Source organism: Myotis yumanensis, unplaced genomic scaffold (assembly GCF_028538775.1).
Source record: "Myotis yumanensis isolate MYYU_CA2020_CCGP unplaced genomic scaffold, mMyoYum1.0.hap1 SCAF_9, whole genome shotgun sequence".
NCBI lineage: Eukaryota > Metazoa > Chordata > Mammalia > Chiroptera > Vespertilionidae > Myotis > Myotis yumanensis.
In genome coordinates, this window is record NW_027223760.1 from 31,838,763 (window position 1) to 31,860,665 (window position 21,903).

Consider the following 21,903-nt stretch of genomic DNA (forward strand, 5'->3'; position numbering starts at 1 on the left):
TGGTTTGTGTGTAATTGGACCCGAATCCTCATTAACCCCCTACTCCCACCAAGCATATGCCCAGCTGTAGCCCAGAAGGTCCCTAAAGAAGGGCGGCGAGACTCGCTTTTCTTCCTGACGCCTGGGAAATCTACCAGGTGTCAGCCTGTGACCCTGAGACTCAGGGGCTGGTGCAAAGTCACTAAGTTCTAACTCCAAAGGCAGTGCTCACTCTGGGAGAGGGAGGAAGCCCCTTTCCCCTCTTTATGACCTTTCCCACACTCATCTCAGGGTCGGTGTCCATGTCTTCTAAAGCCACAAAGACAGAGAGGACGATTTCCCCCAAGTCTGGAAGAACTCACTGCTGGCCCCACTCCAGACATTGTCCACTCAACAGATATCTCAGCTTCACTCTGTGTAGAGCACTGAGCTGATGGCAGTGGGTGAGACCACCCCTCCCTTCCAAAAAAGTATAATTCGTGTCTCTTTTCCTGAAGAAATTTGGTATCTACTTTAGAAGAAACACGTGAACATAGGCCAAGTTGCCCAAGAATGCCAGGTAGTAAGTGTCTGAAAACCACATCATTGAACCACCACCCTGAAGCCACAAATCCGATTGGTTTATGGGCCAGTGAAGGCAGAGAAGGCTTCTAGGAGGAGACAGTACTTGAGCAAGGTCTTGAAGGATGAATAACAGGGAGATGAGAGGGAAGAGGGAAGAACATACAGACCTGAGACTCACCTGCACCGGCCACAAAGGGAGGCCCCGAGTAGAGCAGACCTGCAGGCAGATGCCCCTTCCACGGTGTGGAAGAGAAACAGAGAGAGTGGACCAGGTGTTTCAGAATGGGCAGGGATTGGGTGACTTTTGGAATGGCCAGATAAAGGTGAGTACAGAGAAACAAGGTTCTGAGGTTTCAAGTCTGGCTTCAAATCCAAAGGAATTGGGAAGCAGAAGGATAAGAAGTGATTTCCCAGGACCAGAAAGGCAGACTCAAAACCACCCTCCTAATCACTCTTATGTACAGATTGCTCTCTAGCTTCTTGGGGGAACTGAAGAGGAAATAAGACAGAGCTTTGTCCTCAAAGAATTCACAGAGCAGTAAGGAGCCTGTCAATAAAGAAAACAGAGTGAGATGCAAATTAATAGAGGAATGGAAAAAGAGCTATGGAACCTGAGAGGTCCACAGAAGAGGGGACAGGTGACTTGTCAGCCTTTTCCAAACTAACGAGATGAAGACCAGAGGAAAAATCATGTGCAAAGTTGGAGAAATACTGCCAATTTTGAGAGCCACAAATAACTATTTTTATAGCAACGATGAGGTTATGATTCCCAAACTATGGTACGAAGGCACCCCAGGGTGCCACAGTGAATTCATAGGGCTTCTTGGGATATTTTAAATATTCATGGGGAATACAGCGACATCTGTTGGTCACTGTGAGAACCACTTCCAATTATGTGTATTTTTTCAAATGTCCATTAAGCTTTTAGAATATGAATACTTATTAAGCTGTTTGGACTTAACTGCTTAAAAAATAGGAGTGTTAGGGACTTCTTTTGGCCTTGGGAGGCTATGAAAAATTACTAAGTCATTAAGGGCGCTGTGAATTGAGAAATTTTGGGAATCATTTTGGAAGAGGAATGAGGCAGGAAGAGAGGGTGCAAGCTTTGGGACCCTCGTTATGGACCAAGAAGTTTGCACTAGTTGCTTCAATGGAGAGTTTTATCTGGAGTGGGACAACATGGTCACCTTCTGTTTTACAAAGTTAGATTTGTCCTTGAGGTGGGAGTTGGTTTGGAGGCAGGGAGCCCCATTGGGAGCTACTGCAGTGGTCCTAGTGAGAGAGATGGGGGTGAACCCACAGCTCTAGGATTAGCATGTCCATTAAAGTGATGGAACTCCTACTGCATGCCCAACACAGCAGTAAATGCCAGACATCAAAGATAAACAGGACAAGGGCCCTGTGTTTAACGCACTCATAATCAAGTGGAAAGGCAGCTAAGGAAACAGACCATTACAATGAGTGGAGAAACACCAGCAGTTAACGAGGTAAGAGAAGAAGAAAGGGTGCTGTTCCAGGAAGCTAGAGGGAACAGCATGTGCAAAGACATGGAGGTGAGAGGTGGTTAGGGTTTCAGTAAATCAGGTTGATCATCAGCACTGGCTCTTGGGTGATGGGGAATAGGGAGGGAAGAGGTTGAGAGCAAGGTAGGGGCCAGGTTGTGAAGGATGCTAAAGACTTCCAAAGGGCTAGATGGTGACAAACCACTGAAGGGTTTTCAATAAAGATACAATGAGATTTGCATTTGACAAAGTCCTAGGTGGATAAACTGAGTGGGGGCCCACATGGAGACAAGCAGCAGATCAGATACACAAGCTAGAATGATGGACCCATAAATCTCTGAGTGGGAGGTCCGAAGTCCGGCAGGAAGTGAGGGACCGGAGACCCACCAGTATGACGAGGGCAGGAGAACAATGCCAAACGGGCCCCAGGCGCCCCTGAGAGGAAAAGGGCTGATTAAGGGCTGATTCTGTCCATCAAGCTCTGGAGGGTCTGTGAGTTCAGGGTGGGCCCGCAGGCAGGCATGTCCTGAGGCATCCCTGGGCAAGTAATACACACCCCACTTGGAGTGACAGGTGGGTGTCAGGAGAAAGCAGCTCTCAGACTCTACCAGCCTGTGACTCTGACACTGGCTCCTCCAGAAAAGTGTCCCCAGCAGCTTAAGTCTGTTCTGCCACTCAGCTAACTCAAGCCACCCCTGCTCTGATGACAGACTGGACAGCATGATGCCCGAACGAGCCAAGCAGGGCAGATCCCAGGATTCCTGGGGCCACACTTGTCCACAGCACGGTGCGGGCTGCCCACCAGGGGCGGCCCCTTCGAAAGCCAAATGCCCACGTGCTCCCAGCACTGGACTTCTACTGAGCTTTTCGCTAAGCTCCTGGGAAGTTGAGAGTCTCAGACACTCACAGTTGAGCTTCAGGAGGCAATGGCCACTGAGCTGCCTGCCACTTCCACGAGAGTCCAGGCTGGAGGTTAGACTTAAGGCCAGGACAACAGTCAACCTGCTGGGAGATCAGACTGTCACCCAGGCAAGGATTTATCAGATGCTTGGTGCTTAGCATTGTTGCTGGAGGTCCTCACTGAGCCTTCAGTCTCTACTGGAAACCAGGTCTCCAGGCACGCCCAGAGTCCTTCTGCCGACATGGGGAGGGTGTTGACATGTCACCTGGTCTCCAGGGGCACTCCAAGCCCAGCTCCCTCATCCCCTATAAAGTAGCACTTGCTGGTGTGGCCCACCCACTGGAGTGTGCAGGGCCCCTCGATTTGATGGGGAGGTTATCGTGCTAAAACTTTACTGTGGATCAAGCATTCTCCCGTTTCTCATCTGACCCACATAACAGCCTCTTTTATCAAAGAAACTGGCTCCGGAAGGCTGTGGTTTGCTCAAGGTGACACACCTGCTAACTCATAGGACAGGGTCGTGAACCCAAGTCCCTGTAGCTGCACCACTGCCAACTTCCACCCTGAGGCTTGACAGATGCTGTGGGAACAACCCAGTGACAAGTCTCTCTTTTACCTTTTTTCTTTTCCTTTTTCTTTTTTTAAAAAAATATATTTTATTGATTTTTTTTTTACAGAGAGGAAGGGAGAGGGATAGAGAGTTAGAAACATCGATGAGAGAGAAACATCGATCAGCTGCCTCCTTCACACTCCCCACTGGGTATGTGCCTGCAACCAAGGTACATGCCCTTGACCAGAATCGAACCTGGGACCCTTGAGTCTGCAGGCCGACACTCTATCCACTGAGCCAAACCAGTCAGGGCTCTTTTTCTTTTTCTTATTGCAAAAGTCACATGCACTCATTATAAACCACTAGAACTTGAAAGAGATACACAATGTGAAAAGAAACAGTCCCCATAACTTCTTGCTCCAGGTACCTGCCCCGTTAGCCAGCTAGTATATCTTCCTCCAAATCTTTTCCAGGAATATTGTTCACAGCTCAATAAATGCTTGTTGAATGAACTAATAGAGAGACTACCACTTACTTACAGAACTGTAGGGACCATTTCACAACGTGCTTTTCTATTCAGCTGTGACGTTCGGACATCCTTTCGTGTGCGTGAGCATAGGTGCCACCGATGATCAGCCACTAGCTGGTCACCCCGATGGGGGGCAGGCCTTCTGGAACAGGGCCAGGCAGCCCCCAAGCTAACACCAGCCGCCTACCCCCCTCAGCTCCTGGAAGGCAGCTGTGAACTATTTTGGTTGACCTGACTGGTCAGTGTTTTTTTTTGAAAAAAGAAAACTACAAATTAAGTCAAACAAGTGTTATTTTTATTTGCATAATACTTCGCTGATTTGCCTCAATTTTCTCTTCAGTCCAGTGCTTTGGGGTTGCAGAAGCAAATTCTTATGTGCATAAATAAATAGAAATGAGTAATTGGCCGAGAAGTTTTTGCTCGGAAAGGTGACTGTTTACGCATGTAGATTAGAGGAAGCAAGAACTTACCTTGGTCACTGGGCTGGTGTGGTGGTTCTGGCGGCTTTGAATTCCTACCTTAAGAGACACGGTGCACACAGTGGCTCCCTCCTCCCGCACAATTACTCAGCCCTGAGGCTGCTCCGTGGAGGCTGCCTGGGCGAGGAGAGCTGAGGGAGCAGAGGGCACAGGGTCAGTGGCAGGGGCTCAGGCTTTGGCAGCTGTCAGGCTGGGATCAGGTCCCGTGGGCAACTTATTCAAACTCTTTAAGTCTCAGTTTCCTAGTCTGAAAAGTGGGTACAATAACCACCCCATCCATTTTTTAATGAGGAGTAAATGAGATAATACAAGCAATGCACTTAGAACAAGGCCCGCAGGCAGTGAGCATTCCATACATGCTCACATGGGGGTTACCGCGAAGGCTCTGAGAAGCGTCCTCAACCTTCTCCACTGACCGATTTCACGGGTATAGGACGTCCCTTCACACCCTACAGAGAGTTGACTTACTATTCAAAGACCACAATGTCACTTCCTTTTTCATTCATAGGAACTGTAGGATTTAAAGCTACTGCAGCCAACTGCAGAGTCCCAGTTTCACGCCCATATTTCAGGGACGAAGAGGCTGAAGTGAGGGGTGTTTATGGAGGAGTTTGCCTGGGATGGTTTCCCGAGTGAGTGGCAGAGCTGGGTGACCCTGACCCAGCCTCTTGGGCTCCAGTGCCCATTGTTTTGCAATGCGCCCCCACCCGCACCTCAGGAAGCAGGAAGACTCCGCCAGCCATTCATACGCCTGCACACAGCTGAGGGCCCCTCTGGGGAAGTCCATTTTGAGGGGCAGAATGACATCGGCATTCACAGGGTTGAGAAGAAAGGGGGCACCATATTCGTCAGGACTTCAGGATTACAAGGACGGAAACCCAACTCAAATGAACTTAAGTACAAATGAAAGTGAGCTTGGAGGATCCAAGGAAGACTGCAGGAGGCCAAAGGCCTTCACCCAAACGTTGTATGTGCTAACTCAACACTCTGTTCACCTCAAATCTCTGCTCGTCTCTGTTAGCAGCCTCTGCAGAAGAGTTCTTGCCCCGGGGCAGAAAGATGACCACCAAGAGCCCTAAATTAATATATTCCATTTAGCAGCACCAGGAGAAAGACAGAGTGTTCGCCCCAGCCCCCATGTACTCATCCCATTGAAGGATTCTGACTGGCCCTGACTGGGTCATGTGTCCACCCTGTGGACCAGTAACTGCTGCCAAGGAGATGAGGTACGATGATAGGCCATGCCTAGATGGTGAGTCCATTCTTGTGCCCAGAGGGACAGAGTGCTATCACTGGCAGCAGCTCCAGAGCTGCCTGGAAGAGGGAGGTGCTACCTCGAGGAGAACTGGGCAGACAAAACAGTGGAGCCATCCCAGGAACTGCAAAGGAAGCCCTGAGAAATGAGCTTCATTTGCATGTTTTTCTTTTCAAGATCTTTCCAGGAGCTCCTCAAACTATAGATGAGCATTTGTATAAATATAAATTCACAAGATTACACAATTTACATGTAAAATGGGGCCAGTTTTCTCAGGAGGTTCATAAACCAGCTCTGAAGCAATTCTAAAGGAATTGTGACAAAATGGTTTTTAGCATTAGCAATATTACGAGAAAAACACATAAAGACTCCCAAGATGCCCACCAGGGAGGACAACTTTCCTTTGAATGTAGGAGTGTTATTTTGGGTTTTTGAAAATCCAGACTATGTGTAAAATTATTTGGCAATAACTAAATCAATACAAATATAGTATAACCAAAATATGCTTGCACCCTAGTGTAAATGTTTTCCTTGTAAAACTAAGAACACAGGGAAACAGGAATGGTGTGAACTTTGGTTAGATATAGAGCAGGGTTTTTTTTATCTGGGGTTTGGGTCCCAAACTGGCTATTGTTATCAGATCAGGATCCCCTGGGGAACTTGTTAACATGAGAAGAGACTGGGTCCCACCCCAGAGACGTGGTCAGGTGGGTCTGGGGGTGGGGCCAGGTGGCCTTATTTTTTGAATGCTGGACAGATGGTTTTGACTAGCCACTGCCCTCAGACAGTGTTCCTCAGGGTGGGCTAGTCTCCCGGCACCAGAACCTCAAGAGCCTGTTAAAATGCATATTCTTGGGCCCCACCTAGGCCTGCCAGATCCGACTTGGTGAAGAGCAGAGCTGTAACTCTACGGTCTATTAAGCTCTCAAGTGACTTTCCTAAAAATAATTTTTATTTTGAGACAATTATAGATTCCCAGAAAGTTGCAAAACAAAATGTACAGAGAGGTCCCAGGGACCCTTTGTCCAGTTTCCCCCAATGGGGAATTAGAGCACACTATCAAAACCAGGAATTTGACGTTGGTATAATCCACAATGCTTATTCGGGTTGTATTAGGTTTATATGCACGTGTGTGTGTGTGTGTGTGTGTGTGTGTGTGTGTGTGAGAGAGAGAGAGAGAGAGAGAGAGAATAGTATTTTATGCAAGTACATCACATGTGTAGGTTTGTGTAACCACCACCGCAGCCAATATACAGAACTGTCCCATCACCACAAGGCTCCTAGTGCTACCCTTTATAGCCACACCAACCCATCATCAACCCTTCTCTAACCTCTGGCAACTACTAATCTCTGCTCCAATCTCTATAATTTTGTTATTTCAAAAATGAAAAAGCTGTGGTACATTTACACCATAAAGTAGTGTGCAGCTGTACAAAAGAAGGATCTCACCCGGCCAGCGTGGCTCAGTGGTTGAGCGTCAACCTGTGAACCAGGAGGTCACTGTTCAATTCCCGGTCAGGACACATGCCTAGGTTGTGGGCATGATCCCCAATGTGGGGGTGCAGGAGGCAGCCAATCAATGATTCTCTCTCATCATTAATGTTTCTCTCTCCATCTCCCTCTCCATTCCTCTCTGAAATTAATAAAAAAAATATATATATTTTTAAAGAAGGATCTCTTACCCTTGGCAACAGCATGGAGGGACCTGGAGAGTATTATGCTAAGCAAAATAAGCCAGTCAGAGAAAGACAAGTATCACATGATTTCACTTATATTATATGTGAAATCTAATGGACAAAATAAACAGATGAACAAAATAGATCCAGAAACATAGAGGCATGGAGCAGATTGCAGAATCTCAGAGGGAAGGGGGAGGTGGAGACGGGAAGAGATTAACCGAAGAATTTATATGCATATATGTATGGCCCATGGACAGACAATAGTGTGATGAAGGTGTGGGGTGGGGCAGGAGCCAGGTGGAGGGGAGCAAAGAGGGAATAATAGGGGACAACTGTAATACAACAATACAAATAAAATTTTTAAAACTCAGGAAATGTTATACAAGTGGAATCATATAATATGAAATTTTTCCCTCAAAAGCGGGGGCAGAGATTATAAAAGATTTTTTAAAATAAGTTTGAGAATTTAAAATATATATGAACTCTTTCTAGAATGGCTTTTTTTCACTCACACAACTCCCTTGAGATCCACCCAAATCAGTGTAAGTGTTAATAGTTTGGGGCCTTTTTCTTACAGCATAGTATTCCATTGCATGGAGGTAGCACTGCTTGTTCAGCCATCCATCTGCTGAAGAACATTTAATTTGCTTTCAGTTTTTGTCTGTTACAATGAAGCTGCTATGAACATCCATGTGCATGTTTTCTGTGTGAACATAAGTCTTTATTTCTCTGGGATAAATACCCGGGTGCGATGGCCGGGTCATATAGTGAGTGCATGTTTAGTTGTATAAGAAACCGCCAAGCTGTTTTCCAAAGTGGCTGTGCCACTTTCCATTCCCACCACCAAGGTAGGCGGGATCCAGTCTCTCCACATGCTCGTCAGCATTTGATAGTGTTACTTTATCTTAGCCATTCCGATAGATGTGTAGTAATAGCTCACTGTGGTTTTAATTAGCATTTCCCAAATGGCTAATGATAGTGAGCGTCTTTTCATGTGCTTACTTGGCATCTGTATATCCTCTTTGGTGAAACATTTGTCCATTTTTTATAGAATATGTACTCTAGATGCAAAGCCTTTGTCATATATATGGTTGGGAAAAATTTTCCCAGCCTGAAGATTACCTTTTCATCAAAACAAGGTCTTTTAGGGAGCAAAAACAAATTTTGTTAATGAAGTCCATTTCATTAATTTTTGCCTGTGATAGGTTGTACTTTGGGTGTTGAATCTAAGAACTATTTGCCTCCTAAATCCCCAAAATTGTCTCCTATTGTTTTCTAAAAGTTTTATGTTTTACATGTAAATCTGTAATCCACTTTGAGGTAATTTTTTGTATACGGTGTGAGGTCATTGCTTGGCCAGTGTATGTCCAATTGCCCCAGCACTACTTGCTGAAAAGGCTTTGCTTTTGTATCTTTGTCTAAAATCAATTGAGGATATTTGTATGGGTGTATTTCTGGGTTCTCTACTCTGTTCCATTCACCTATGTGTCTACTTTTCTGCCAATACCACCCAGTCTTAACTACTGCAGTCAAATCTTGGAATCTGGTAGACGGATTCCTCCCACTTCATTCTTCTTTTTCAAAATTGATTTAGTTACTTTAACAACTTTGCCTTTCCATGTAAGTTTTAAAATAAGCTTGCCTGTGCCTAAAAAAGTTCTCACTGTGATTTTGATAGGAATTGCATTAAACTTATGAACCAGTTTTGAGAGAATTGACATCTTTACAGTGTGGAGTCTTCCAATCCATGAACATCATTTATCTCTCCATTTATTTAGGTCTTCTTTGATTTTTTAATATGCATTGTAAATGGTATTGTATTTCAATTTTGGTTTCCACATGTTCATTGCTAGTATACAGAAATGCTCTACTGATTTTGCATTTGTATGTGTGTTGATGTTGAATTCTGCAACCTTGTTGAACTCATTTATTAGTTCAGGTTTTTTTTATGTCATCTGAAAATAGGGACAATTGCATTAATTTCTTTGCAATCTATATGCTTTTAATTTACTTGCCTTGGTGCACTTGCTAGGAGTTCCAGCACTCTGTTAAATATCCTTGCCTTGTTCCCAATCTCAAGAGAAAGTATTCATTCTTTTTTTTTTTTTAAATATATTTTTATTGATCTTTTACAGAGAGGAAGGGAGAGAGATAGAGAGTCAGAAACATCGATGAGAGAGAAACATCGACCAGCTGCCTCCTGCACACCTCCCACCGGGGATATGCCCGCAACCAAGGTACACTCCCTCGACCGGAATCGAACCTGGGACCCTTCAGTCCTCAGGCCGACGCTCTATCCACTGAGCCAAACCGGTCTTGGCGAAGTATTCATTCTTTTACCATTAAATGTGAAGGCTGTGACTGAGTCTTGGTTGCTTTTGTCTCCTCGGCACTTTAATAAATAAACACAACAAGGCATATTCGTAAGCACTGCCTCCAGTTAGAATGCATTAGCACCAGCTGACTGACCAGTCCTTGCCCTCATTTCTTCGTTAACATCCAAGTATCTGTGGAGTTCCTTCATATGCAGATGTGGCAACCAGATGTTCAGCCCTTCCCCAGCAGGTTTAATCTTTCCTGAATTCTCACAAATGCTTATTAATTCACTTCAGACTTTTTCCAAGAATCTTATTTTTTTTTTCTAGAATGACTCTCTCTCCACTTTTGAACAATGTGGACAATACTGACCTCCACCATTTTCTTCTTGGTCTTACTGCTGGATCTTTTGAATTCCTTATTAAGGTGTTTAAATTTACAGATCTATCTTTTCTATCAGGCTATGAGCTCCCTGGATGCAGGGAATCTCCAGGGACTGGTACAGGTAGGATTCTATAAATGTCTGTGGAATGTTAATGTTAGATCATCTCGTCTACACTGTTCCTCAGGATTAGCTCGTGCACGTCCTCCTCTACTCTGCATCTTTATTTCCTGTTTATCTTTTATCCTTCATGCCAAGCCACTATGAATTCTTTTTTGAAAGGATAAATGGATAGACAGATACAACATATTTTAAATAATTCTTTTATTCCTCCCAGGTACTACCTTGGCCGTCGGATGTTTATCGTTATCTCGGAGCCAGACATGATCAAGCAGGTGTTGGTTGAGAACTTCAGTAATTTTACCAACAGAATGGTATGTAGTGTTCTTTCTGTATATGGGTGCATGGGGAATTATTCTCAGATGCAAGGACTGCACATCACATCTAATAGGGTCATGATTGGGTCTCTTATCAGGTTTAGATCAGCTCAACTCAAAATTGAGCTCCCCAGTGAATTCAGGTTTTCAAAAGAGATGTACAGGACTGGTGAAAAAGAATGGAATTTACCTTTAAGAAATGCTTCAAGACAGCTAAAGAGCAAGAGAGTTGTGGTTATAAAGATGCTAAAACCAGGAGGGTTGTTCAAAGCTAGAGGAATCTAGAGGGCACAGGTCAAGTGACTGAGGAAGACCCAGCAAGGTTAATAAATGACAGAGAAAAAGCAAAATTTTGAGCCTCTTGTGCTGATATCTTTCCCAGAGAGTATAAAATTCTTGAGGCTGGAAAGGAAAGACAAGCAACATTAAGAGGGAAATTTGTCCCCAGATAGCAGGAGGAGCCTGTACGTGACCCCTTTATGTCAGTTCAAGTCTCCGACCCACTAAAGGATGTACATACTCCATCTTTTTAAAAAGCATATTTCCTACTTTTTATCTTTGATGAGAAATCCCAAGGGATGGAAGAGGTGACAGAGAATGGCAGAGGTCAGAGTAGTCCATATTTTCCAAAAGTGGGGAAATAAGAATTCTAGCAGAGAAGACCAATAGCATTTATGTTGGTTCTTAAAATGAGTCTAAAGTGAATAAATACTTGTTTGTGAGACTTCAGAGAATCACTATGTGCCAACTTTTTTTTTTTGGTCAAATTAAACTCATCTCCCATTCTTATGTGGATAGTTGGTAACGTAGTCACTCTTGTTGGTTATTTGGCAAACTTTTGCCATACGCCAGGCACTGTCTGGGTGCTGGTCATAAAGAGATAGAAGACTCAGCCTTGTCCTCAAGGAGCTCAAGGTCTAGGGACAGAGGCCGACAGGCAGAGGGACCAGTATACTATGGTAGGGTGAGTGTACTGCTGTCGAAACACTGTGACACCCAGGATGGGGACAGAAGAAGGCTTATTAGATGGGAGATTTCGGGGGTTGAATCTTAAAGAAAGTTGCATAGCCCCCCTGTGTTCTGTGCTGGTTGAGCCACCCAGAGTGTTTTGTTCTCATTACATTTCATAAGAACTTATGAGATTGGTACAATTATCATCTCTATTGAACAGACAAGGGGACTAAGACCTGATGAAGTGACTACCCTGGTCACATGACTAGTAGGAAGAGCAGGGATTCACATGCCATCTCCCAACTCAAGTCCAGGGCGCTTTTTCCTGCCACGACTATGACAGTTGCCTCAGGGGACATTTCTGGATTGTCAACGTTTCACTGAGTAGTTGGCTGCTCACCCAAACATGCTCATTGTCCAGCCCTGAGCTTCGTGCCCAGTTCCAGACACCGCATGGCCACTAGAAGGTGGCCTGGAGGGATGGCTGAAGGAACTGCAGAAGTTCACTATGCTGCCTCTAGGTTCTCTTCCCCAAACATTATATTGCTGTTCTCCTGTTCAAGTTCAAGGTCTTATGCGACGTTGGACTCTGAGAGACTGGGTCTGATAGTAAATGCAGTTGTTGGTTTTTGCTCAAAGAGTGTTGATTATAGAAGTGGCGGAAGCCAGTGAGTCACAGGGCCCAGACCGCCAAGCTGTGTCTCAGCAGGCAGTGAAGGCACTCTGAGAGCCTGCCACGGTTCTTGAGTACCCTTAACCCCTAAGCAGTGAGATGGGACGTGGCAGCCACGTGCCTCCCTATTGTTTCATGTGACACCCAGATGTTACCAAGATCCTGACGGCTGACTTGGAAGAGGGCTGCCCTCTAATTGACATATTAGGAGCAGACATTCACTCAACATACACATGCAAGCAGTGTGCACCAACAAAGTTGCCCCACCTTCAGTCCACTTCTCCTCTAAATCATTTGTCTGTCCTCCCTAATTTTTTTCAACCCCAGACTAAGGTCTCCAGGCCCCAAATTCAGAATATGGTTCTAATTTCCTTCTTGCACTCAACACAGTGTCCTCAGGATGAAGTCCCTGATGAGATTTAGGGGCCTCTGTACTTTAGATACATTTCATATCCTCCAATCTCACCTCTCACTGCTCCCCAATACAAGCTGTCACTCCAGCGGGACCAGCCTCTCCATTCTCTTGGTAACCTCCTTTGGAAAGCCCTGCCCCAGGGCCTTTGCTCGTGCTGACACTCGCACTAGAATTGGAGGCAGCATAACAGTGGGTTTTGCATTTACCAGTGATGTGAACTTAAGAAAATTACTGAACTCCTTTACGCCTCTCCTTCTTCCTTTGGAAGGTGAGGAGATGATCTACCTTGGGCTGGTGAAGGCTAAATGAGCTCACACATATAAATCCCGCCCTACATGCAGGCAAGACAAACACTTAACGAGCACTAGCTGCTATTAATAGGAAGACCTCCATCTCTTGGCATCTGTCCAATCCCTAGCTAATCTTCCAGGCTGTCCTCTAGTTCTGCCTCCTCCACGAAGCCTTCCCTACTTTTCTCCTTCTCTCAACTCTTATAACACTTATCATCAGCGTCACTCAATTTCACAACTGAGCCTCTGTGCCCCCTACTACTTACAGTACATGAACGTATGGCTTTCACCCTAATTTGATCATTAGCTCTTTAAGGGTTGTACTACGGTTTGTACCCCATGGCCCAAGCATATAACGACTATTCGGTATCCAGTATGTCCTTGTTCAAACTGAGCTGAATCCCCATCAACTTGACACTCTCCCTAGAAGTACTAGGCATTACCTGAACCTGCAAGTCAATATAGACTTTCACTTCTCTTCTTCATAAACATGGAAGAAGACCCATCGAAGATTAGAGCTCTAGGAAAGGCCAGTGTTTATACTTTTCCATCTGGGGATACAGCCACTTCTCTAGCTTTGTTTACAGAATTTCAGCCAATTCCATATTGATGACAAAACAATCCTTAGCGACTCCATTTTTAAAAAACCATCTTACAGTGGGATTTTTCTCCCAGGTTTTTGAAAGTCAAATTAAATTGGGTTCTGTGGTTCCCTCTTATCCATCTGCTTATTTATCTGCTCGAAGAACTCAAGATTAGTGAGGCGTGATTTCTCCTTGCGACACCATGCTGCCTCCCCTCCAATAAGCCATGTTTATGTAGGTGTTCAGCTACTCAGCTTTATTATACATTCACTCAGTAAACATTAACCGCTTACTCCATGCAAGCTTCTACCAAATGGTCCCTTGTGATACAGAAAACACTTCAGCATATTAGTTTGCTACGTTAGGTGAAAAGGAACTTAAATAATGCATGGCTTCACTTTCTGTTGTGAGAACCCATGTTTGCTCACAAATTCACACTTGACACATGTGGGTCCCACCGACCTGGTGATGTGGGAGGGTGATGTGAGCTCTATGCACCCATAAGGAATTGATAGAGTATACTGGCTGGAGGTGGGGACACCACAAGGAACTCCTGGACATATGTTGCTATTGAGCAAATACTTGAATTCAGAAGTTGCTGAATGAAATGATTATTTTTTCAAACTCCAGAACACTGAGCTGGACAGACTGTGGGTCAGACCCAGGGTGGCAATTCTTACAACATGTCCCCATCACATCTATATATATAAAAGGCTAATATGGTAAGTGTCCCTCCGACTGTCTGCCTGGTTGCTATGACACGCACTGACCACCGGGGCGCAGAAGCTCAACACAGGAGCTGCTGTGACGTGCACTGGCCATTTACAAAGAAATTTTAGCACTGAAGACCTGGTGCTAACAAAGCAACACTCGGCTTCCCCCAAGTGGGACATAGGCTCTGCCACCACCCCAGAGTGACAGCCCACCAAATCGCAGCCAACGCTGCCAAGACCCCATGGCACTAAATGCAGCCCACAGCCCAGCCCAGCCGGGAAATGTTTGCTGTGGGCACCAGGTAGCAATGCCTGACTTCCTCTCCCTAGTGACTAGCCTCCTTGGAGTTTCTTCAGCCCAGGAACATGACTTGCTTTATAGCCAGGTGCAAACATTTCACACTTTAACTGAATGTCTGCGAAGCGTTTTCCCGTGCCTCATCTCATTTGATCCTCACAGAAGTCCTGGAGTAGGTATATAGAAGACTTGGTAGAATCCTATTTTCTTTTCATTAGCCAGAAAATGGATATTTAGAAAGTTTAGAAACTTGACCCGACTGGAAAGAAGTAAGAAATGGTGGACCTTGAAAATGACTTCAGGTTTTCTCACTGCACAGACTATAGTCAAACACTGCTGCAGTTAAATATTTTACCCTTTGTTCTTCCTGTGTGATATACAATAATAATCTGCTTCGTGTTGATATTTACTGCTGACAATTACCTGAAAGAGAAGTTGGGGTGCTTCACTGGGCTGGGAAAAGTTTAGCTAAATCAGAAAGCAGGTCTAATTAAGCAAGTTTATTCTATATCTATAAAAGGCTACGTTGATTCATGCATGTGTAATACATATAAAGCTCTCACTGGCGCCAATCGCACCCGTGTGTTTCGATCTGTCATTGTCAATTGTTAATTTGGTTGACACTTCTATCATAGAGAAAGGCAAATAGCGATATTAAAATATTTCTTCTAATTAATTTCCTTTCAATATGCATGAATCCGTGCACTGGGCCACTAGTTTTTTTATAAATATATTTTTATTGGTTTCAAAAAGGAAGGGAGAGGGAAAGAGACACAGAAACATCCATGATGAGAGAGAATCATTGATCAGCTGCCTCCTGCAAGCCCCCCACTGGAAATTGAGCTAGCAACCTGGGCAGGAGCCTTGACTGACAATCAAACCTGGGGCCTCCTGGTTCATAGGTCGATGCTCTACCACTGAGCCACATGTGCTGGCTCCCCATCACATTTCTTAAAAAAATATGTTTTTATTGATTTCAGAGAGGAAGGGAGAGGGAGAGAGAGATAGAAACATCAGTGATGAGAGAGAATCAGTGACTGGCTGCCTCCTGCACACCCCCTAACTGTGGATTGAGCCCGAAACCCGGGCATGTGCCCTTGACCAGAATCGAACCCTGGACCTCCTTTCAGTCTGCAGGCCGATGCTCTATCCACAGAGCCAAACTGGCTAGGGCCCCATCATATTTTTTTAAGGCTCTAACTTTCCCAGTTTCCAAATGGACTCTTGGCCTCTATCAGTGCCCTCAGCACTTCCTGATGTTGCTTCCTGGTCATGAACCACAGTTTACCATTAAACCCAAACCAACCTTCTAACGTTTATAGGACCTATTGCCCCATCACCTCGAGACTTGGTTATTTTTATTTAAATATTTTTCATCAGCTCCTCTTTGCTATCAGGCACTCCATGGATCCATGGCAGCTCTTACTTTAATACCTGCAGAAACTGAAGCTGGGCCCGCATGACTCAGCAGGGATGGTCACAGCCAGCGGCAGAACTTCCCATCCCTGGTCTCTCCCCAAGCCCGGAGTTGGGGGAGCTGTGGGAAGGGTGAGCGAGGTAGGGGGTCTGTGGTCCAGGGCAGGGTCTAGTTGGAAGGGAGCATGGAGAGGTGCGCTCAGTCACTAAACCTGCTGCTGGAAGCTCTGAGTTCTGGTCCAAATATCAACACGGAGAGTGGGTCCCACTGCGGCGTGTGCATCTCCAGGCTCTGCCTGGATGTAGAGTGGAGATGGAAGGTGCTGGGAGTTCAGTGTGTGGTCGGTACCAGCCCTGAGGTTCTCATGGGTGACACAGGGTCGCCGCTCCAGGTGCACGTCCGGTCACACCCTTGGCTCACAAGAGACACGTCAGAAGCCACGGGATGATTTGTGGGTGGTTTTATCCAGAACCACAGGAACCCAGGGCCCTGGCTGCCCAGTTGCAGCCTCTCCCGAGGCCACATTCATCCTCTCAGGAGACTTGCCCTTCCCGGCCAAGTGTGAGAGGGGACATGTCAGAGACACCCCGCCCTCCTTAACACCGCTCCTACGAGAAGCTGCTGAGGGCCGGTGAAGATCTTCCTCAGGAGGCACGATTTCCCAAACACTCTCAACCCGTTCCCCAGTCAGGAAAGCCCACGCCGCCATCTGGCATGGGGCCAATGCAAACACAGATGCAAGCGTGTGGTTCCCCTCCTTGGAGGAAATGCTGGAAACCCTATCAGCAGGGCCACCCGAGTCCATAGCATGCCTTTGTCCAATTAGATGATGAGTTGGCAGATGGAGCCCAAGCTGGATCTAGCCCCCGTTGCCCCCCTAAGCTGTGGGCACACCACATACCACACCCCTTCCTCCGAGGCCACGCTCTCCGGCCAGTCAGTGTCGGAAGCAGAGACAGCGAAGATCAGATCATGTGACCTCTGAGACCCTCTTCCTGTGGTGGAGAGTGAGTGGGTGACGATCGTCCAGTGGGGATGGAACACTTCACTATTTCAAAGCACCAAGATGGAAGCCCTGGTGGCAATCTCTGTGCAGGTGCAGCCATGTGTTGAAAAGAGCATATGTTCTCAGGGATAGAACTTGGGGTTCTCTGAGTGACAGAATTCTAGAGTAGTTGTTGGTTATGATATAATGAGGGGCTGGGCAACATGCTGCACCTGCCAGGTGAGGAGAGAGGCAGGTGGTGCCAGGGAGCCTCTCATCTGTGCACGGTTGTGTGAAAATTAGAAGGTTTGGCACAGTGATCATGGCACACTTTCTGGTATTAATATTTTTGCAGCCTACTTGACACCCCACTGAACAAGTTGGCAATGCTCGCACCAGGACCCCGAAGTCTGACAGTATCTCTTGGCGTCTTTAAAAGCACCTCACTCTGTGTACGTGACCTGCAGCTCGGCGTGGCCGCCTGAGAACCGTTGGCTTCTATGCCACGGCTTCACAGGCATCACACGGATAGTCTATGTTCTTGCAGGTCCCAGGACACAAGGAAACGTGTAGGCTACGGCTTCATGTTCTGTTATGGCGCTTGTGCCTTTTCCATAACAACCTGCACACTCGGCACAGCAGAGGGCCCTGCACAGGCTTCGCAGCGCTCTGCGTGGCTCTCCAAGTCAGCTGAGAATCCGGTTTGGCCCAGGACAAACACCCAATTAATGGTTTCTCTCTTCATGAAACCTCAGGATGCCACGGTGTTCGTTTTCTTTAATAACTTGCTCCCCAGGATTGTGGCATTCTTCAAAGCTTAAGGTTTATGCTTAGCTGGTCTAGTAAGAAGTCAGGCTCTGTTTTATGAGATTGAAAAGATAGACCCGGTCAGCTGTCCAAGGAACACGTAGCAGGGGGGCTACGTGTCCAGCAATCACTGCTTACCAGGACAGGTCTCCCTATTGCTGGAGAATTACCCCCAAATTATTGAAATGACATAGAAAGGACTTTCGTAGCTGTAAGATCAATAGATGTTGGTTATAAACCACTCCATGAGCCCCTTGAGGACAAGAGTCCCATTCTTTGCTAACATAGCACCTGGCACATAGTAGGTGCTCAATAAATGTTGACAATCTAATAACACTTTGGCTGAGAGGATATTAGTTGAGGGAGAGGCCAACTCCAAGATTTGGTGTTTTGGTTAGAGTAGGTTTTTCAAACGCTTTTTGACTGTGGCCTACAATAAGAAACACATTTCACATCATGACACAGAATAGTCACTATCTTTCTCTCTCTATATATATATATACCACACACACACACTTTTGAATAAAAGTTTTACAACAACAAAATAGCCGTACTTTATAAAACACTCCTCTATCTTTCTACTCTGCTCTATTTATTGTCTCTCTCTCTCTCTCTCTCTCTCTCTCTCTCTCTCTCTCTCTCTCTCTTTCTCTCTCTCTCGCTGTTTGCCACCCACTATACTGATTCCACCAATTCCACTGGCCACGGCTTGCTGCCTGGAAACTCCTGGCCAGAAAGTGAGTGAAGATGCCTTCGCTGAGACTCTGCACACAGGGCTGGGCGGGCAGACAAGAGGCTAGAAAGCCCTGTTTCCCTGGGTCCCGCCTCCTTTTCTGCTCTGACGCTCACAGTCCTGCCCCCAGCAGATTTCCCAGTCCCCCCCATTGCCCATTTCTTTGGAGAAGAGCCCTCTGTGTCTCTCCAGGCCTTCCTCAGCAAATCTAATCAATTGTTACGCGCAGAGGGCCTGAGGGACGGGTCAGTAGTTACTGTTCCATAGGCGGAGTTTCAGTTTCACGAGATGAAAGAGTTCTGCGGATGGATGTGTGGGGATGGCTACACAACAATGTGAATGTACTTAATACCACCAAACTGCATGCTTAAAATGGCTAAGATGGTACATTTTACATTATGTGTAATTGGCCACAATTAATGTGTGTGTGTGTGTGTGTGTGTGTGTGTGTGCAAACTAATACAAAAATACCTGGAGGAGAGTGTTCAGGAGAGGAAGTCTCAGGCTTGGAAGAGTTTTTAAAAGTCATTTAGACCAACCCCCTGACCCCTCAGACACTCAAGCCTTCTGTGCAGGATTTCCAGGAAGGGGTAAGTCTCCAGCAACGGGGGCTCATCACTGAGGACAGAATATTTTTTCTTTAAACAATTCTGCCTTTTATTTGTTTGTTTGTTGTTGTTGTTTTATTGATTTCAAAGAGGAAGGGAGAGGGAGAGAGAGAGAGAAACATCAATGATGAGAGAGAATCATTGATCGACTGCCTCCTCCACATCCCATACTAGGGGTTGAGCCCAAAACCCAGGTATGTGCCCTGACTGGGAATCAAACCGTGACCTTCTGGTTCATAGTTCGATGCTCAACCACTGAGCCATGCCAGCCGGGCTAATTCTGCCTTTTGATTATTGGGAAGTTAGCTTCCCCTATTGAACCCAATTCTACCCCCTCAGGTCAAAAAACAACCTAAATTTCCTCTCCCATGTAACATGCCTTTGGTAAATATATTTTGAGCTCACATTAAGTACTGTTCTCTGATCATCCAAGTCTTCTATTTGCCACCGAACATTCCAAAACTTGACAACAATTTTATATGACATCCATTCACATCTCCTCTTCTGAAATGACCGATTTTTGCCACTCTCCCTCTTACAGTATGACATCTAGAAATGAAAACATTTTTCTAACCAATGCCCCCGAAATTTTCCATTAAAACTGGGGAATCCTAATGGAAGCTGTGGGCTGGGAAGAGTATCATCCCGGCCGATTGGGAGGGGGAGGTTTGAGGGCTATGCTGACATCGCGAGGAGGGCTAGATTTGTCCTCCAGGTGCCAGATAAAAAACGTCTTGGATCCAGTCCTAGGTCTGATGGATGGATACAGTATCCAATCAATCTTGACTCTTATCTCTAATTTATTCGGTTTCATCAGGACCCCATAAACCACCACCCAGCCTTCCTTGGAGTGAAATGCTTTATCACCTGCAGCTTTGCACAGGACTGGGTGTTTGCCAATATATAAATATACCTAATGCATGCTTTCTCCTTTGACTCTGGAACCTAAACAAATGGGTTATGTTCCCATAACTCCATAAAGCCACCATTCTGCATGGTGACCAAGGCACTCCTAAAGAATTTTATCCTAAACACGGAGAGGATTCCTCTGCAGAAAAATAGCCCAGACCCTTGGTTCTTATATATAATTAATTCCCCCCCACCCAGATACTTTGCAGTTATGTTTTATAGCTTATTCTGAGTGTTCATATTTTATCAGAAAATTATAATTTTCCTCTAAATAGGAGTTTTTACAAGGCTTTTGAATTATGATGGCTGGCTTCATGTTTCAACTATAATTAAAATGGGGAAAAGAACTAGTGAAACCGTACATCATATGTGGTTCTGAAGAGTGCTTGAGCCTCCAATCCCCCCTCCTCCTCACACCCTGAGGCCTTGGGGCGGGGGAGGGGGACACACTGATCAGCTGTGGGGGTCGAGGGGGTCCCAGCTTTGACCACTGGGTGGGAGTAGCTGGTTTTAGGAAGAAACAGAACAGCCTGGAAAGAAGGGGTGAGGAGGGTCATCCTTCGCATGCTTCCAGACTCAGCTGACTACCTCCTCCTCCGAGGAGCCTTCCTGACCGTTTGGTCCCCTATGATGTTCTCACCTTGCCCTGCTTCCTCACTTCATAACTCTCACCTTCTCATGAGCAGTAATGACATCTGTTCGTTGGTCTACGAGCTCCCTGTCGGCTTCCCCACTGGGCTACCAACTCCTTGAGGGCCAAACCTACGCCTTCATTATTCAACCCTGGAGGGCTGTCGCCTTGCATGTATTACATAGTCAACAAATGTTGGCTGAATGAGAAAAACGAATGAATGAATGAGTGTGTGAATGAGTGGAAATACACAGAAACACGATTCTCTCGGAAGCAGCTCTGTTGGGATAAGCTTCTGAAGGACTCTCCTTTCCCCCTCCCGTCTCCCTCCACACTCCCCACCTTATCTTCCCCCGTTCCCCGCTCCCTCCCCACCCCCACGACACACACACCAAAGACCCAGACACATGAGCCTGTCAACTCCTGGCCCAACCTGACAATCCAGCCACACAAAACTTCTTGCCATCAAGTTCAGGCCTGAAACTCCGTCCCAGGGGAGACTAGCCCACCCCAAGAAGCCTGCTGCGTGGTCCTCAGGGACCCCTCACTCTGCAGGGAGACTGCAGAGCATACAGAACCACTGTGTTACTTACACAGCGATGACCTCATTGTCGCAGGGCGAAGTGGGCCAGCAGAGCGCATCCATCTGCTGCCCCGGCCCTCGGCCATGAATCTTTAGGTCATTAGCCCTAAGTCTTCATATTCTTCTCCTGTATCCTTGCAGAGGAAACCTCCCCATTTATTGGTCATTGGTGAACCTTTGACTGGAATGTTTATCATGGGCCTGTACTGCCACCCAGGTGGCTCGGGCTCCCTTGTGGTCTAACCCTCTGCTTGCTGTTTTCCATCAGGCAACGGGTTTGGAATGCAAACCGGTAGCTCACAGCATCCTGTTTTTACGTGACAAAAGATGGGAAGAGGTCAGAAGTGTCCTAACTTCTGCTTTCAGTCCTGAAAAGCTGAATGAGGTAAGACCTGGGAAATGCAGACTCTCTTCCTTAAGGGACAGGTTTCTTTTCTTCAAATGGCGATGGAGAGCTGGTTCACTCTGCATCACTCGTCCACGTGGCCCAACAAAATGCCCTGCCTCCTGGGGCCTTTAGACCTCCCTATTCTGCAAAAGCACAGGACACTGCACCGGCGCCTTCCATTTCCCCAGCCTCCTACGTTCTCAGAGGCCATGACCCATCGAATCAACAGCACTGGGGGCTTCCCCTCTCTGTCCCCAGACCCTGCCCCAGGCACTTTGGGGGCACACGGGAGAAAACTGGGGCAGTGTCCCTCACACTTTCACGTATAATGGACCACCTGGCGGT

General features: G+C 46.3%; 1 protein-coding gene across 1 annotated transcript in view; it reads left to right on the forward strand.

Annotated features, from left to right (window-relative positions):
- Positions 1-21,903, forward strand: part of TBXAS1 (thromboxane A synthase 1) — a 153,568-nt gene that overhangs the window by 67,729 nt on the left and 63,936 nt on the right. The window contains exons 5-6 of the mRNA XM_070424019.1: positions 10,474-10,570; positions 21,439-21,555. Of these exons, the coding sequence (XP_070280120.1) occupies positions 10,474-10,570; positions 21,439-21,555 (214 nt within the window). The remainder of the gene's footprint in view (positions 1-10,473; positions 10,571-21,438; positions 21,556-21,903) is intronic.